Source organism: Mercenaria mercenaria, unplaced genomic scaffold (genome assembly GCF_021730395.1).
Source record: "Mercenaria mercenaria strain notata unplaced genomic scaffold, MADL_Memer_1 contig_2781, whole genome shotgun sequence".
Classification (NCBI taxonomy): domain Eukaryota; kingdom Metazoa; phylum Mollusca; class Bivalvia; order Venerida; family Veneridae; genus Mercenaria; species Mercenaria mercenaria.
In genome coordinates this window covers 50,179-67,456 of record NW_026460859.1, presented here as the reverse complement: position 1 = coordinate 67,456, position 17,278 = coordinate 50,179, and the positions used below count along the sequence as shown (strand labels likewise).

The following is a 17,278-nucleotide window of genomic DNA, read 5'->3' as shown; positions in this document are numbered from 1 at the left end:
AATTGAAAAATACAGCTTCTATCGCATACACAAGGTTTTCCTTTGATTTGACCTAGTGACCTAGTTTTTGAACCCAGATGACCCATTTTCGAAATCGGCCTAGATTTTATCAGGGTAATCATTCTAACCAAATTTCATGAAGATCAGTTGAAAAATACAGCCTCTATCACATACACAAGCTGAATGTTGACAGATGACAGACGACAGACAGACGTACGCCGGACATCGAGCGATCACAAAAACTCACCTGAGCATTGCTCAGGTGAGCTAAAAACAAAGTCTATTAACTGTAGAGATTTTTTTCTGAAAGAACCTAACATGCATAATGCACAACTAGGGTTACTACTGATCACTTGTATTAAGTTTCATTAAATTGTGTGCATGGGTTCATATGCACATGCAGACTGTATGTATATAGTCAGGGCACTAGACAACTTTTGGGGACAGGTACCCATACCCTCAGGAAGGGGAATTTTTCAACATTTTAAGACAAAAAGGGGAAGTTTAAGCCATGTATATGTAACTGTTTTTCACACTTATTAATACTGTTTTTCAATCACTTCTAACTGACGTGACTATATTGCAACAGTAATCTTCCTTAGAGGCACTATATAATATTAAAAGAAAGAGTTAATATCTATTTGTGTCAAACAACCTATCATCAGGGGAATTTTTTTCTGAGAAAGGGGAAAAAAACCTATTAATTTAGGAGGGGAATGGTACCCATATTCCGCCCCAAAAATGGCCAAACGAGTGCCCTGATATAGTATAGTAACAAGAATCAATGTCCCGTAACTCTGCATTTTTTTTTCTGAAAGAACCTAACGTGCATCATGCACAACTACTGTTGTTACTGATCACTTGTGTGAAGTTCATTAAATTGTGTCCAGGGGATGAGGAGAGTTAGTGCGCACTAGACTGCATAAGCATACTGTATGTATATAGTATACTAACAAAACTCTGCAATTTTTTTTTCTGAAAGAACCTAACATGCACCATGCACAACTACAGTTGTTACTGAACACTTGTGTGTGTGAAGTTTCATTAAATTGTGTCAAGGGGATGAGGAGAGTTGGTGCGCACAAGATTGTGTCTACGGACAGATGGACGGACGGACAGACAAACCTGAAACCAGTATACCCCTCTTACAACTTTGTTGTCAAGGGGTACAATAACTACATCCTTTATCAATGTTTCCTGTATCATGACCAAGGATGTCGTTTCTTTCTTCTGTTGATACAATTCCAGTGGAATTTTTGTAGGCAAATGCTGGATAATTAAATTCATACTTCGTGGGCAAGAAGAACTTCCACCAAAAGCTCACGAACATAATCTGTAAAGCAAAACATTTGGTAAATATCCTTATCTGCAGACACAGCAAAAGTCAGAACTGACAATTATTATGTGGTTCATAAACACAGTTACATGACTTTTACCAAATTAAAACATCTTTTGTCTAAATATTTGTAAACAGACGTAAAAATAATTGTTTTAAGCAGGTTCTCTTTACCACACAAAAACAGTTACTGCATATAAATTTTTGAACTGAAAAGGCCAAGGCCACTTCCAATTTTCTGATGAAAAGTCTTTGAAAAGTCCTAACAGTCTCTTGTAAATTATTCATTACAATCAGTTGTGTGTTTTGTGAACTTACAATGATACAGAAGTAATCTAAGACTACCTGAGATCAGAAAGGTAATCGAGTAATAATTCATATCATAAGTCATTTCAACTTTGACTTCTTTCGCAACTCCAGTTTCACGCCCTCTTTGAAATGATACAGAATATTGCGGTGTGCCCTTCTTTTTTGTTGCCTGTGCTCGATTATCATTCTCGTTGAAATGTAAGGCAGCCAGACACAACCTGGAATAAAAAAAAAACAAATATATTTACACAGTTGACTCAATGATGAAGGCAACATAACTAAATTTTTGTGAAATTAGAAATTGGTTCTCTCATAATGTATAAGTCTGGTTTTATGCACTATCAAATGTGGAAATGAATATAACAATAAAGGTGCCAACTGCTTAACCCAGAAGGTTCTTAACTGCACTGCCACATACTTCACTCTGCCATATAGCCAAGTAATGTCGGAATCAATGTTGCCTGATGTTTCATTAAAACTTAAGTAGAAGAATTCAGAATAAACATATCATTCAAATATCTCAGACTGGCCACAGTCAGATGTGTAATATCAAGATGAAGAAAACTTTCCCAAACTAGGACATTCTCCAATTAAACAAGAGGGTCATGATGACCCTGGATTGCTCAGCTGAGTAATATGAGCTACATGTTTCAAATGTCAATCTGATGAGTTTGAGAAATTTTTTGGAAGATTTTCCGATGAACAATCAAGTTAACCCTGGGGCGGGGCCAATTTTACCCCGGAGGTCAAGATTTGAACAAATTTTGTAGAGGTCCACTAGGCAATGCTATATTTAAATATCTAAGCTCTAGGCCTTCTGGTTTATTTTTAGAAAATGTTTGAAGATTTTCCTATGTAATATCAAGTGACCCAGGGGGCGGAGTCAATTTTGACCCCGGGGGTCATGATTTGAACAAATTATGTAGAGGTCCACTAGGCAATGCTACATGTAGGCATTTACCTAGAGCATTTTATTTTCAAGGGAAATAATTGTGGTCTGACTGTATTATTTTGTTTGTTTGTTTGTTTTGGGTATAACGCCGTTTTTCAACAGTATTTCAGTCATCTAACAGCGGGCAGTTAACCTAACCAGTATTCCTGGATTCTGTACCAGTACAAACCTGTTCTCCACAAGTAACTGTCAACTTTCCCAAATGAATCAAAGGTGGAGGACTAATGATTTCAGACACAATGTCGTTTATCAAACAGTCAAGGAAAGCATACGCCCTGCCCGAGGATTGAACTCGCGGCCCCGAGATCCGTAGACCAACGCTCTTACCTACTGAGCTAAGCGGGCAGGCTTGTATTATTTTGAAAATCACATTGAGAATTTTTTTTTTATGTATGCACCGGTACAGTTTTTGCGGGGAAGCTAAAGTTGCTGGAATTTTGTTTTCTTCTAAAAACAAGGTAAGTTGACGGTCTTTTCTGAAATATATATCTGATAGCTGACACATAGGAGAATGATTAGGATTACATTCATGGTACAGATTTTTTGAAAATGAAGAGAATTCTGTAAATTTCTTCTTATAAGCAAATGAGCTGAAAATGTATTGAAATGACTAGATCAGAAGTGTTTGCTTTTCCCGTAAGTTTTTCGACGATAGTTATTAAAAAGTATAGATATCAACCGCTTTGCTGATATCAGTATGGAAATTTGTGATTTCCTTTTATTGAAGATATAAATAGATCTAAGCTATATTTAGACTAAAGTTTGTTTCAGTAGAACAGCATCTAGGGAACCCTTACATACAGTCAAATATTCTTGAAATTGCAAGGAAATATAATGCATTTTTCAAGTGCTTGCAGATTCTTATGTTGTGCATACTTGATACAGGTCATTGTCAATGTCAACTATCATTATAATGACATTTGAAGTTTTTTTTCTAAATTACCTCCCTTATATATACATTTTTCTTCATTTATTTTATTAATAATTAATTCCCTTTACTTTTTAACAATAATTTCTCAGACTGCATTTAATTAACTAACTCCCTTTATTTAACATGAAAAATTCTCTTGTGTAATGATTATTTGTATATTTTTCTTTCAGTGTCAGATACATGTAGTTGCAGCCTGTCTTTGGAAGCTGTTGAAATAACCAAAAAGAGGGCCAAAATGGCCCTATATCGCTCACCTGTTATCATTGCACTTAAGGACAAGAAGGTCAAAAAATCATAATCAAGATCAATCAAAAGAATTATGAGAAAATATAGTTGAAATTTTCTTTAAGTTACTTCAAATAAAATTATCTTCAAATCAGGCCAGTAGTTTCATGCCCGAAGGATTACATCAGAGGAGGATAGGAGCAAAATTTTGACTGATGAAGCCCAAAGGACAGGAACAACAAAAGGAAGAAATTAAAAATAAATCTAAGTTCTCAAAAAAAATATCTAAGTCCAAAGGACAGGAACAACAAAGGGAAGAATTTAACCAAAAAGAAAAAAAAACATTCTTACAGATATGTCAAAATACACCTAAAAATTGGAGGTACCATCCATGTTGTACCACAGAAAAGTGGTCTCGGTTTTTCCCTATGGCCAATAATAAAAAAGTTACTAAATAAGCTATTTATAGTAACATAAAAGGGAAGTAAATGAAAAAAAAAAATATTGTAAGTCAATAAAAGAAGGATCTTCCAAATAAAAACAAGAGCACTGCAATCGACGCAAATGCAGAGCAATATACACAGAAAACAAAGTCATATGACCTTTGACCCCTAAGTGTGACCTTGACCTTGAAGTGAGCCATCCGAAATATGCGCTCTGCACGTCGTTTCGATGAGGTGAACATTTGTGTCAGGTTTCTTTGAAATCCTTTAAGGGGTTCAAGAGTTACAGAGTGGAAAGGAAATTGCTAACCAACAGACATAAAGACAAACGGGCATCGAGGCAATAACATAATATGTCCCTTCGTAAAAACGAATCGATATCTTATGGGGATACAAGTTGTGTGCAAGTTTGGTTAAAATAAAATCATGCAGACAAGGTCAAAATAGCTAATTTTGGCCCTATCAGGGGCCATAACTCTGGAACCCATAATGGAATCTGGCCAGTTCAAGAAAGGAACCAAGGCCTTATGGTGATACAAGTTGTGTGCAAGTTTGGTTAAAATCAAATCATAAACTAGAGCTATCACTAAAGGTGATGAATGTACCCCCCCCCCACCCCCCGCATGCACTGACACAGTACATTGCAATTTGACGCACACAAGATTGCATAATTATTTGGACTGTATGTATATAGACTGTATGTATACAGTATAGTAACAAAAAACAAAGTCCCATAACTATGTAGAATATTTATCTAAAAGAATATAACATGACCATGCACAACTAGGGTTGGTACTGATCACCTATGTGAAGTTTCATTAAATTGTGTGCAAGGGTTTGGTAGATTAGGCACACACAAGATTGCATATGCAGACTGTATGTACATAGTATAGTAACAAAAAAACAAAGTCCCATAACTCTGCAATTTTTTTTTCTAAAAGAACATAACATGCCCCATGCACAACTACTGTGGTACTGATCACTTGTGTGAAGTTTCATTAAATTGTGTAAAGGGGATGAGGTGAGATGTTGCGCACAAGATTGTGTCTATGTATATAGTATAGTAACAAAAAAAACAAAGTCCCATAACTCTGCAATTTTTTTTTCTAAAAGAACCTAACATGCCCCATGCACAACTACTGTTGGTACTGATCACTTGTGTGAAGTTTCATTAAATTCTGTCAAGGGGATAAGGAGAGATGGTGCGCACAAGATTGCGTCTACGGTCAGACAGACAGACAGACGGACGGACGGACGGACGGACGGACAGACAGACAGACAGACAACCTGAAACCAGTATACCCCCTCTAACAACTTTGTTGTCGGGGGGTACAATGAAGCTGCTATTGTGCAGACAAAGTCAAAAAAGCTAATTTTGGCCCTTTCGGGGGCCGTAACTCTGGAACCCGTTATGGGATCTGGTCGATTCAAGAAAGGAACCAAGATCTTATGGTGACACAAGTTTTGTGCAAGTTTGATTAAAACCAAGTCATAAAAGAAGCTGCTATTGTGCAGACAAGGTCAAACAAGAGGGCCATGATGGCCCTATATCGCTCACCTGTTATCATTGCACTTGAGGACAAGAAGGTCCTCAGAAAAAATATCTGTAAGTACCGCACAGTATTATGGCGTTTTTATTTTTAGCAACATGTAAATAAACAATCAGTACTTAGCAATCTCTTTTAAAACAGAAGATATTGGAAGTAAGACCAACAGCTGGCTTGATGGCACAGTAGGTTGAGTGGATAGAAAGGTTATCATTTTGTAGTGACAGTTTTGATGGTTTGAACCTTGCATCCGTCAATTTTTTTATTTTGCATTTAATTTATACACTTTGTGTAAGTTTGTGTTTTTGTCTGGTTTCTAATTTATTCACGAAAGCTTGAAAAAATTAGATCATATTAAAGATGAAGATTATTTAAATATGATTACGTGTTAACAGTGACATATATGTAAGTCAGTGAGCAAGTTAGTACTAGATTAACAAACTTGTGTTGTTTTCGTTGAATCGTATCGGGAAAAAAAGAAATTAAATACACTTTTCAAAATACTATTTTACGGGTCCGGGAATCGAACTCCCGACGAAAAAGTATAAGACGGGTACCATTACCGCTCGGCCAACGAGGAATTACTGTTGGCAGCGTAAACGTTGTGTATTGACTTAAATTTATGCTATTGTTTTGTTTGTTTACATTTCAAAGCGCCTTATTACTGTGCGATACCTATAAGTCCAAAGGACAGGAACAACAAAGGGAAGAAATTTAACTAAAAAGAAAAAAAAATCTTACAACGTATAGGTATGTTAAAATACACCTAAAAATTGGAGGTACCATCCATGTTGTACCACAGAAAACTGGTCTCGTGTTTTCCCTACGGCCAATAATAAAAAAAGTTACTAAAAATAAGCTATTTATAGTAACGTAAAAGGGAAGTAATTAAAAAAAAATAAATATTGTAAGTGGACAAAAGAAAGATCTGCCAAATAAATCTGTTGACATAAATGAAATTTCAGATCAGTATCTTCATTAGTTATGGAGATGTAACAATTTTAATTTGAAATAAAGGGAGGTAATTTGACATAAAATCAGTCCATAGTTATCTACCCTGATTGTCTCAGTCCAACTAATAACAATAATGAAATTTCAAATAAGTCCTGTAAGTACTTACTGATATAAATCGATTTGGATTACCATCAGGGGAGGTAATCAGATATAAAATAACTCTGGAACCTATGATTGGATCTGATTTGTCATGGAATCCAAGATTTCTTGTTGTTGAAGGTATTTTGGAAGTTTGTATCAAATAAAACCATAAATGAAGTCTCCATATGGCTGCAAAAGCCAAAATAGCCAATTTTGGACCTTCAAGGGGCCATAACTCTGGAACCCATTATGGAATCTGGCCAGTTGAAGAAAGGAAGCAAGATCTTGTGGTGATACAAGTTGTGTGCAAGTTTCAATGGTTAAAATCAAATCATAAATGAAGCTGCTATTGTGCAGACAATGTCAAAATAGCTAATTTTGGCCCTTTCAGGGGCCATAACTCTGGAACCCATTATGGGATCTGGCCGGTTCAAGAAAGGAACCGAGATCTTATGGTGACACAAGTTTTGTGCAAGTTTGATTAAATTCAAATCATAAATGAAGCTGCTATTGTGCAGACAAGGTCAAAATAGCTAATTCTGGCCCTTTCAGGGGCCATCACTCTGGAACCCATAATGGAATCTCGCCAGTTCAAGAAAGGAACCGAGATCTTATGGTGATACAAGTTGTGTGCAAGTTTGGTTAAAATAAAATCATAAATGAAGCTGCTATTGTGCATACAAGGTTAAAATAGCTAATTTTGGCCCTTTCAGGGGCCATAACTCTGGAACCCATAATGGAATCTGGCCAGTTCAAGAAAGGAACCAAGATCTTATGGTGATACAAGTTGTGTGCCAGTTTGGTAAAAATCAAATCATAAATAAAGCTGCTATTGTGCAGACAAGGTCAAAATAGCTAATTTTGGCCCTTTCAGGGGCCATAACTCTAGAACCAATAATGGGATCTGGCCAGTTCAAGAAAGGAACCGTGATCTCCTAGTGATACAAGTTGTGTGCAAGTTTGGTTAAAATAAATTCATAAATGAAACCACTATCGTGCAGACAAGAAATTGTTGACGGACGCACGGACACATGACGGACGAAGGGTGATCACAAAAGCTCACCTTGTCACTATGTGACAGGTGAGCTAAAAAGCTAATTTTGGCCATTTCAGGGGCCATAACTCTAGAACCCATTATGGGATCTGATCGGTTCAAGAAAGGAGCAGAGACCTTACGGTGACACAAGTTTTCTGTAAGTTTGATTAAATTCAAATCATAAATGAAGCTGCTATTGTGCAGACAAGGTCAAAACAGCTAACTTTGGCCCTTTCAGGGGCCATAACTCTGGAACCCATGAAGGAATCTGGCCAGGTCAAAAAAGGAACCAAGATCTTATGGTGATACAAGTTGTGTGCAAGTTTGGTTAAAATCAAATCATAAATGAAGCTGCTATTGTGCAGAAAAGGTCAAAAAAGCTAATTTTGGCCCTTTAAGGGGCCGTAACTCTGGAACCCATGATGGAATCTGGCCAGTTCAAGAAAGGAACCAAGATCTTATGATGTTACAAGTTGTGTGCAAGTTTGGTTAAAATAAAATCATAAATGAAACCACTATCGTGCAGACAAGAAATTGTTGACGCACAAAAATAGCAAATTCTGGCCCTTTAAGGGGCAATAACTCTAGAACCCATGATGGGATCCGGCCAGTTTTCGAAAGGAACTGAGATATCATGCCAATACAAGTTTTGTACAAGTTTGATCAAAATGGCTTGTTCACAAGAAATTGTGGACGGACGGACGGACGAAGGACAAAGGGTGATCACATCACTACGTGACAGGTGAGCTAAAAAGAGGCTACATTGTAAATATAAATTATAACAGATCTACTTATGTGTAAGAATAATAAAGAAGCATGATTTGATCAGGTGATCGATTCTGAAACCAACACTTGTTTTGATCATGTGACCTATTCTGAAATCCAGTAACAAGTTTCAATACGCTAAAAAAGTGTGTTCTTGATTCTGCGTGAAAATAGCAACTACTAAGGAATTGCAACGCCACTGATAAGCCGAAAGATTATAGATTTTTTCATTGCCGTGCCTCGACACCGTTGTGGATGTGTATTATGGAGAAACTTTATCAGTCTGCGGCTATCAGTACCGTTTATTAGTAGGCAAATCTATAAATAACATCCTATAGATCCCGATCCGCATTCTGTTAAAATATCTTTTCTGTGCAGGTGTTATTTCTAAAATATTAATTCAGAAAATACAGTGTTGAAATGAAACACTTTTCGCATGTCTAAAAAAATATTTTCAAGAGACATGTTATTTATAAAAATTAATACTATATAAAAATAATAATAAAAAATAAAATAAACTAGAACTGTCACAGGAGTGACTCATACCCCCACTATACGGTCTTGTCACAGAAGAATGGCAACCATAAGAAATCTTAAAAATACTTTGGAGTACTTCATCCTGGGCTTCCACATATAAGTAATACTAGTATAATACTAGTATAGTAATACTAGTAAATATATTAAATCTCTAATATTAGAGATACACTAAAAGTGAATTTAAAAAAGTGTCTTACCGACCCATGTTACCACAGAAAAATGTTTTTACTTTTTACATAGGACTTATAATAAAAAAGTTAGAAAAATACCTAAAATATTGAAAATCTAAAAATAGGATTTCTAAAAATAGACTAATTCCTGGAATTTAAGGGGAAGAAACTCAGTACAAAAGTTAAAAAAGGTTACTTCCCTTTGGCTCTAAGCCAATCAGAATGAGATATAGTGAAAATACATCAAAATTAACCTTAAATTCTAGGTAAAAGGGGACACAATTCAAGAAAAATTAGTGTCAGAGTTATGCACCTTATGTCACATGATGTGGGTGATGAGGTGGAACATCTATCTTAAGTCTGAATCAAATCCATTCAGTAGTAACTGAGATATAGTGAAAATACATCAAAATTAACCTTAAATTCTAAGTAAAAAGGGACATAATTCATGAAAACTTGGTGTCAGAGTTATGCACCTTGTGTCACATGATGTGGGTGATGAGGTGGAACATCTATTTTAAGTTTGAATCAAATCCATTTTGTAATAATTGAGATATAGTGAAAATACATCAAAATCAACCTTAAATTTAAAGTAAAAGGGGACATAATTCATAAAAAAATTATGTCAGAGTTAAGCACCTTATGTCACATCATCTGGGTGATGAGGTGGAACAACTATTTTAAGTTTTAATCAAATCCATTTAGTAATAACTGAGATATAGTGAAAATACAACAAAATTAACATTAAATTCTAAGTAAAAGGGGACATAATTCATGAAAACTTAGTGTCAGAGTTATGCACCTTGTGTCACATGATGTGGGCACATGATGTGGGTGATGAGGTGGAACATCTATTTTAAGTTTGAATCAAATCCATTCAGTAGTAACTGAGATATAGTGAAAATACATCAAAATCAACCTTAAATTCTAAGTAAAAAGGGGCATAATTCATAAAAAAATGGTGTCAGAGTTATGCACCTTGTGTCACATGATGTGGGTGATGAGGTGGAACATCTATTTTAAGTTTGAATCAAATCCATTTAGTAATAACTGAGATATAGTGAAAATACAACAAAATTAACCTTAAATTCTAAGTAAAAGGGGACATAATTCATGAAAACTTGGTGTCAAGAGTTATGCACCTTGTGTCACATGATGTGGGTGATAAGGCTGAACATGTATTTTAAGTTTGAAACAAATCCATTTGGTAATAACTGAGATAATAGATTTCGGGACGCGACGGGACGGGACGGGACGCGATGGGACGCGACAAAACTGACTCCTATATACCCCCCTCAAACATGTTTGGTGGGGGTATAAAAAACAGTGTTTTACTTGAAATAGAATAGGTAGAAAAATTCATTACTTATTCGTCAGTTAGAATTTATGACTTACTTGGTTCCGGGGGAAATTAATCTGATCTTTTATAATTATCATATTATCTAATCTATTAATCGGCAGTAGATTTTTCTCTCACTGTCTGAATTCGTAAAATCAACTATGAACAGATTACTAGGGTTACTACTATTAAGAACATTTTAAAGCTTAAAGGCATATTTATGTACTTGGTCGGACCGTCCTTATTCGCGATTGTATATTATGTATAATTATATATTCTGATCTCGAAATCGGCTGAAAATCAAATTGTCCACACAAGTTGCACAAAAATGAATTGAATTTCAAATAGTTACTAGAATTTAATACACAATTGTACGGTGCATATCCATATCGGCGGACTCTGCGAAATATGCTTTATCGGCGGTTTCTTGCGTCGGCACTGGCAACCGGCGATTCTTTGCTATGAACAGGTTGGCATTATAAAAAAGTCAGATATACACACCAGCTATAATGTCTCCAGATAGTCATAAGCATAGAGCCTCTCTGTGCGTAATGCAGAGAGCCTGCCTGTGCATAAAAAAAAAAAAAAAAAAAAAAAAAATGGAATGCAGAGAGACCGCCGGTGCCCCAACAAAACCGAAAGTAAGGGGTTTTGAAAAATTCCATTTACATTTCTGCCTATTTGTCTTTATTTGGAAGAATATTGATAAATGAATACAAATAGTGCGCTTGGTATGTATGATATCAAAGCAAAAACTTGTTAAAGACTGCGAAAAAAGTTGAGCTAGTGTTCCATGTAGGTACACCATCAACACATTTCATTGATTTGCGAGCAAAATCGCTGATAATTAAAAAGTAAACCTTACAAAACATAGAAAAGACATTCTAATGTTCCATGCTCTACTTAGTTTTGAGCAGCATACCTATGATCATGGATGGCAGCTCAATTTTTCGCCTCCCATACCAACCTGGGCACTGTTTATAGTAAAGAATAGCCGGTGCCGACACAAAGAAACCGCCGATATAGCAGATTTCGCAAAGAGTCCGTCGATATGGATATGCACTGAGAATTGGAGAGAGCATCCTGAATATACATGTCATCTAGGGAAGGTTTGTATCCATGGAGATGTTGTCAAAAGTTATGGCATCAGAATCTTGCGGGCATGCAGTAATTTCAATAGCAACCACCACGCCACCGCAAATCAGGGAGACATTTTTTTACTTTTTCCAGAAATCCGACCTCACTATTATAGGGCCCATAGAAACGCGCTTATTCTGGATAAGTACAGCATTTCCCAAACTGAACATGTGCCTGATTCTTTAGTCTAAAGATCAGAACATTATGTATATGACGTGTTTAACATATAATGTTTGGGAAATCCTTGAGAAAAAAAACAAGAGGGCCATGATGGCCCTATATCGCTCACCTGTTATCACTGTACTGGAGGACAAGAAGGTCCTCAGAAAAAATATCTATGTCCAAAGGACAGGAACAACTAAGGGAAGAAATTAAACCAAAAAGAAAAAAAAATTCTTACAAGGTACAAATATGTCAAAATACACCTAAAAATTGGAGGTACCATCCATGTTGTATCACAGAAAAGTGGTCTCGGTTTTTCTCTATGGCCAATAATAAAAAAGTTACTCAAAACAAGCTATTTATAGTAACGTAAAATGGAATTAATTAAAAAAAAAAAAAATGATTGTAAGTTAACAAAAGAAGGATCTGCCAAATAAATCTGTTGACATAAATGAAATTTCAGATCAGTATCTTCATTAGTTATGGAGATATACCCATTTTAATTTGAAATAAAGGGAGGTAATTTGACATAAAATCAGTCCATAGTTATCTACCCTCATTGACTCAGTCCAACTAATGACAATAATGAAATTTCAATAAGTCCTGTAAGTACTTACTGATATAAATCCATTTTGATTACAATCAGGGGAGGTAATCAGATATAAAATAACTCTGGAACCTACTAATGGAACTGATTTGTCATGGAATCCAAGATTTATTGTTGTTGAAGATATTCTGGAAGTTTGTATCAAATGAAACTATAAATGAAGTCTCTATATGGCTGCAAAGGCCAAAAAAAACAATTTTGGACCTTTAAGGGGCCATAACTCTGGAACCCATGAAGGAATCTGGCCAGTTCAAGAAAGGAACCAAGATCTTGTAGTGATACAAGTTTTGTGCAAGTCTAAAATGAAGCTGCTATTGTGCAGACAAGGTCAAATAGCTAATTTTGGCCCTTTCAGGGGCCATCACTCTGGAATCCATTATGGGATCTGGCCAGTTCAAGAAATGAACCGAAATCTTATGGTGACACAAGTTGTGTGCAAGTTTGATTAAATTCAAATCATAAATGAAGCTGCTATTGTGCAGACAAGGTCAAAATAGCTAATTCTGGCCCTTTCAGGGGCCATCACTTTGGAACCCATAATGGAATCTGGCCTGTTCAAGAAAGGAACCAAGATCATATAGTGAAACAAGGTGTGTGCAAGTTTAGTTAAAATAAAATCATAAATGATTTTGTTTGTTTGTTTTGGGTTTAACGCCATTTTTCAACAGTATTTCAGTTATGTAACGGCGGGCAGTTAACCTAACCAGTTTTCCTGGATTCTGTACCAGTACATACCTGTTCTCCGCAAGTAACTGCCAACTTCCCCACATGAATCAGAGGTGGAGGACTAATGATGTCAGACACAATGTCGTTTATCAAATAGTCACGGAGAACATACGCCCCGCCCGAGGATCGAACTCACGACCCCGCGATCCGTAGACCAACGCTCTTACCTACTGAGCTAAACGGGCGGGTCAAAATCATAAATGAAGCTGCTATTGTGCAGACAAGGTCAAAATAGCTAATTCTGGCCCTTTCAGGGGCATTAACTCTGGAACCCATCATGGAATCTGACCAATTCAAAAAAGGAACCAAGCTCTTATGGTGATACAAGTTGTGTGCAAGTTTGGTTAAAATAAAATCATAAATGAAACCACTATCATGCTGACAAGAAATTATTGACGGACGCACGAGACACACGGACTGACGACGGACGACAGGTGATCACAAAAGCTCACTATGTGACAGGTGAGCTGAAAAAACGAAGAAAAAATTCATTCCCAGATTTTTTTTATCAAAAACACCATTATACGCTGATCAAACTGGTATTTATCTGCAGGAAAATTATCGTTTAATGTAAAGAGTGCACTAAATACTGTTATAATTGCGCGTACATATCGCGGGCTTAGCGCAAAACGGTTGTAACTTATATGAAATAAAGAAGGAGTTACCACCGTTTTGCGCTAAGCCCGCGATATACGTATTTTATCATTTTTCAGACCAAGTAATTTTTGCAATGGGAAGTGATCCGCCATTCCACGATGATTACTTGCCGCAGGTGCCCGTTATATTTTGGCCTCATTTTCTTGGTAATTATCCCTGCAGATGTACATTTATGTTACCAGTTTAATCACAGGAGTCTGAAATTCTATCAATAAGACCATAGAAGTCTATCTTTACAGAAAATACCCCCTACATATAAAATAAACACCAGGAATGAAACGTCAAAAACCCAGGGTCCCCTGAAAATACGCACGGAACACAGGGTGATCACAATTTAGCGAGCGTAGTTAAGAAATAACACTAAAATACACCTACCACACTCGACAGCATTCAAATCTTATACACTTTACAAGAGTAATTAGACATTTTCTGAGGTTTTCTGAGATTTTCAGCTGTCGCCGAAGCCATTCGCTGACGTCACAACAACAACAACAATTACAGCGCCGATATAAAGATAAAATACTTATTTTATCCTTTAAAATTTGTACATCAAGTAAATAAGTATTAGAATATTTATATGTTTACATCAGTCTATAATATCCCCTAGATTCCTTTTGCAATAAAAAGATAATTTACAAAATTTGATTGGGAAAACCCGTAAAGGGAGGTTACTCTTGGGATAATCCATTTTACGATGCAGTGGAATATCTTTTCAGTAGTAAAATTTGATACTTGGTATACAATGACTTTTTTATATGAATACAGCAATATGAAAATGTCTGTTATGTAATTTGAAGGTAAGTCAGTACGGGAATTGCTACTTTCTAATTTTATCCCGGCGCTGTAATTGTTGTTATTGTTGTGACGTCAGCGAATGGCTTCGGCGACAGCTGAAAATCTCAGAAAACCTCAGAAAATGTCTGATTACTCTTGTAAAGTGTATCAGATTTGAATGCTGTCGAGTGTGGTAGGTGTATTTTAGTGTTATTTCTTAACTACGCTCGCTAAATTGCGATCACCATTGTGTTCCGTGCGTATTTTCAGGGGAGCCTGGGTTTTTGACGTTTCATTCCTGGTGTTTATTTTATATATATAGGGGGTATTTTTTGAAAAGATAGACTTCTATGGTCTTATTGATAGAATTTCAGACTCCTGTGGTTTAATGTATTTCATCTATCTGAGGGTGCAAATGGTTTCTGATGGTGATATTCGAAGGCAGAACCACCAGAAATCTTGTTCTTTTTCCACAGGCATTTTGTATCCTAATTTACTCGAACCTAACTGTACATGCCAGTTTGGTAGGTTAATTGATATGACAAATCACGGTTTTCATAGTGTTTAATGTATTTCTTATATTATGATATTGATAGTTTGAAATACAGGTGTATATTAAATAACCTAAAATTGAAACAGACAATGTTATTTAGATCAACAAACATAACAAACAATATGAATAATAATATCATCATATGTCATGTATGTTTTTTAAGAAAACAGTTACTGAATTTTAGCAATAGTTGGAATGGAAAATGATAGATCTATAAAAATATTTTTTACAGATGTTTGTGTGTTAACTTATGACGACTTCTTATTAAAATGATGCTTATTTGTAACAAAAACATTCCTGACTTTTTTAATTGATAAGTATTGTACACATAAGAAAACATAGCCTAGTTTTTTTCAATGTCAGTTCAAGGAAATCTTGTTCCTTTAAACTTTCACATAGTGGAATATTTTGACTTTCTTTCCAAACTTTCATAAAGTGTTACAAAGTTTGCCTGTTTTTGTTAGACTGTCAAGAACACATAATGTCAGGACATAGAGTGCAAACAGAAGTATTGAAGAAATAGAAATACATTGTATAGCTTTATCTTTTTCATTTTATCAAACCTGGCAATGAAAGGTTCTTGTCTGTCGATGAACAACTGCTATTGAACAAGACTAGATTTTTTTTATCTTTACCTTTTGAACAAAAAATAGAAGTGTATTGAACACAAAGTTAATAAATTTTATTGTTGTGCACTGTAAAAGTTGTAACCACTCCATTTCTTGCCACGCACAAGTGCATTACACAATGCCTGCATGTACTTCCCTGACCAGCTGACATGAATGGGTTACATCAAGTCTTGAAACTGCAAAGCACTGCCCCATAAGTCCCCTCAGTACTTTGATTAATATATACAATAGTTGCAGTTTTTTTCCATTAATTGCTGCTTTATAAATCAGAACACTTCAGGTTCATGTTTATTAATGATTATAATTTAAATTATAAAATGAGTTATGATATTTTTTTATTAATTTTATTATATTTAGATTAACAAGAGCTCGTCGGACACAAAATGCCCCCCTTGATGCATTCAGTAATTGCACAAGGAACAGAAATTATTTGCTCACTGTAAACAAAAGTTCTACTGTTCTGGTTCAATGTGACATTGACCTTTGACCTTTCAGTTTTGGTACAGAGAAGTTAGAGTATGTACAGTTGTTTGACCTGTCTTACCCTGTGGCAGTCCTAGAAGATGTTACCATTATGATTAAATGCAAGGGGTATTATGCTTTTTATATATTAAACAGATTCCTCAAAGCTTTTATATGCTGTATGACTACATACTTGATTCTGAAATAATTGTACAAGTCAGCTATAAGACTGACATTCCTGACATGATGTGAACCTTCTGGACTTAATGTCAGCCTGGCATAAACATTTCTTTCCTGTAGCATTGTGTATTCCTCAATTTACTAGGAACATATCTCCATTAAAGATAATGCTGATAGATATGTTTTAGTAATAAATGTGTGATAGCTTTGTATAATGTAAATACTTTAAAAATAGAATGAAAATGTACTTTGATAACAAACATTGAAATACAAATTGATCAGTATATTGTATCAGTCAGTAAAACATGAAGTACATTTTCATCTTTATATTAAGAACAAGAGGACCATGATGGTCCTTAATCGCTCACCTGTCCCCACATGACTCAGTTTTGAACTGAGTATGACGTCGTTTTTTCTATTATTTGACACAGTTACCTAGTTTTTGAGCTCATGTGACCCAGTTTTGAACTTGACCTAGATATCATCAAGATAAAAATTCTGACCTATTTTCATGGAGATCCATTGAAAAATATGGCCTCTAGAGAGGTCACAAGGTTTTTCTATTATTTGACCTATTGACACAGTTTTTGAAGGCACATGACCCAGTTTTGAACTTGACCTAGATATCAAGGTGAACATTCTCAGCAACTTTCATAAGATCTCATGAAAAATATGGCCTCTAGAGAGGTCACAAGGTTTTCTATTT

General features: G+C 35.6%; 1 protein-coding gene across 1 annotated transcript in view; it reads right to left on the bottom strand.

Moving 5' to 3' along the window:
• Nucleotides 1–1,179: 1,179 nt before the first annotated feature.
• The window catches only part of LOC128552408 (uncharacterized), a gene marked incomplete at its 3' end in the record, with an annotated part of 37,096 nt that continues 20,997 nt past the window's right edge, over nt 1,180–17,278 (bottom strand). The window contains exons 2-3 of the mRNA XM_053533444.1: nt 1,682–1,863; nt 1,180–1,269 (exon numbers count right to left, since the gene is read on the bottom strand). Of these exons, the coding sequence (XP_053389419.1) occupies nt 1,180–1,269; nt 1,682–1,863 (272 nt within the window). The remainder of the gene's footprint in view (nt 1,270–1,681; nt 1,864–17,278) is intronic.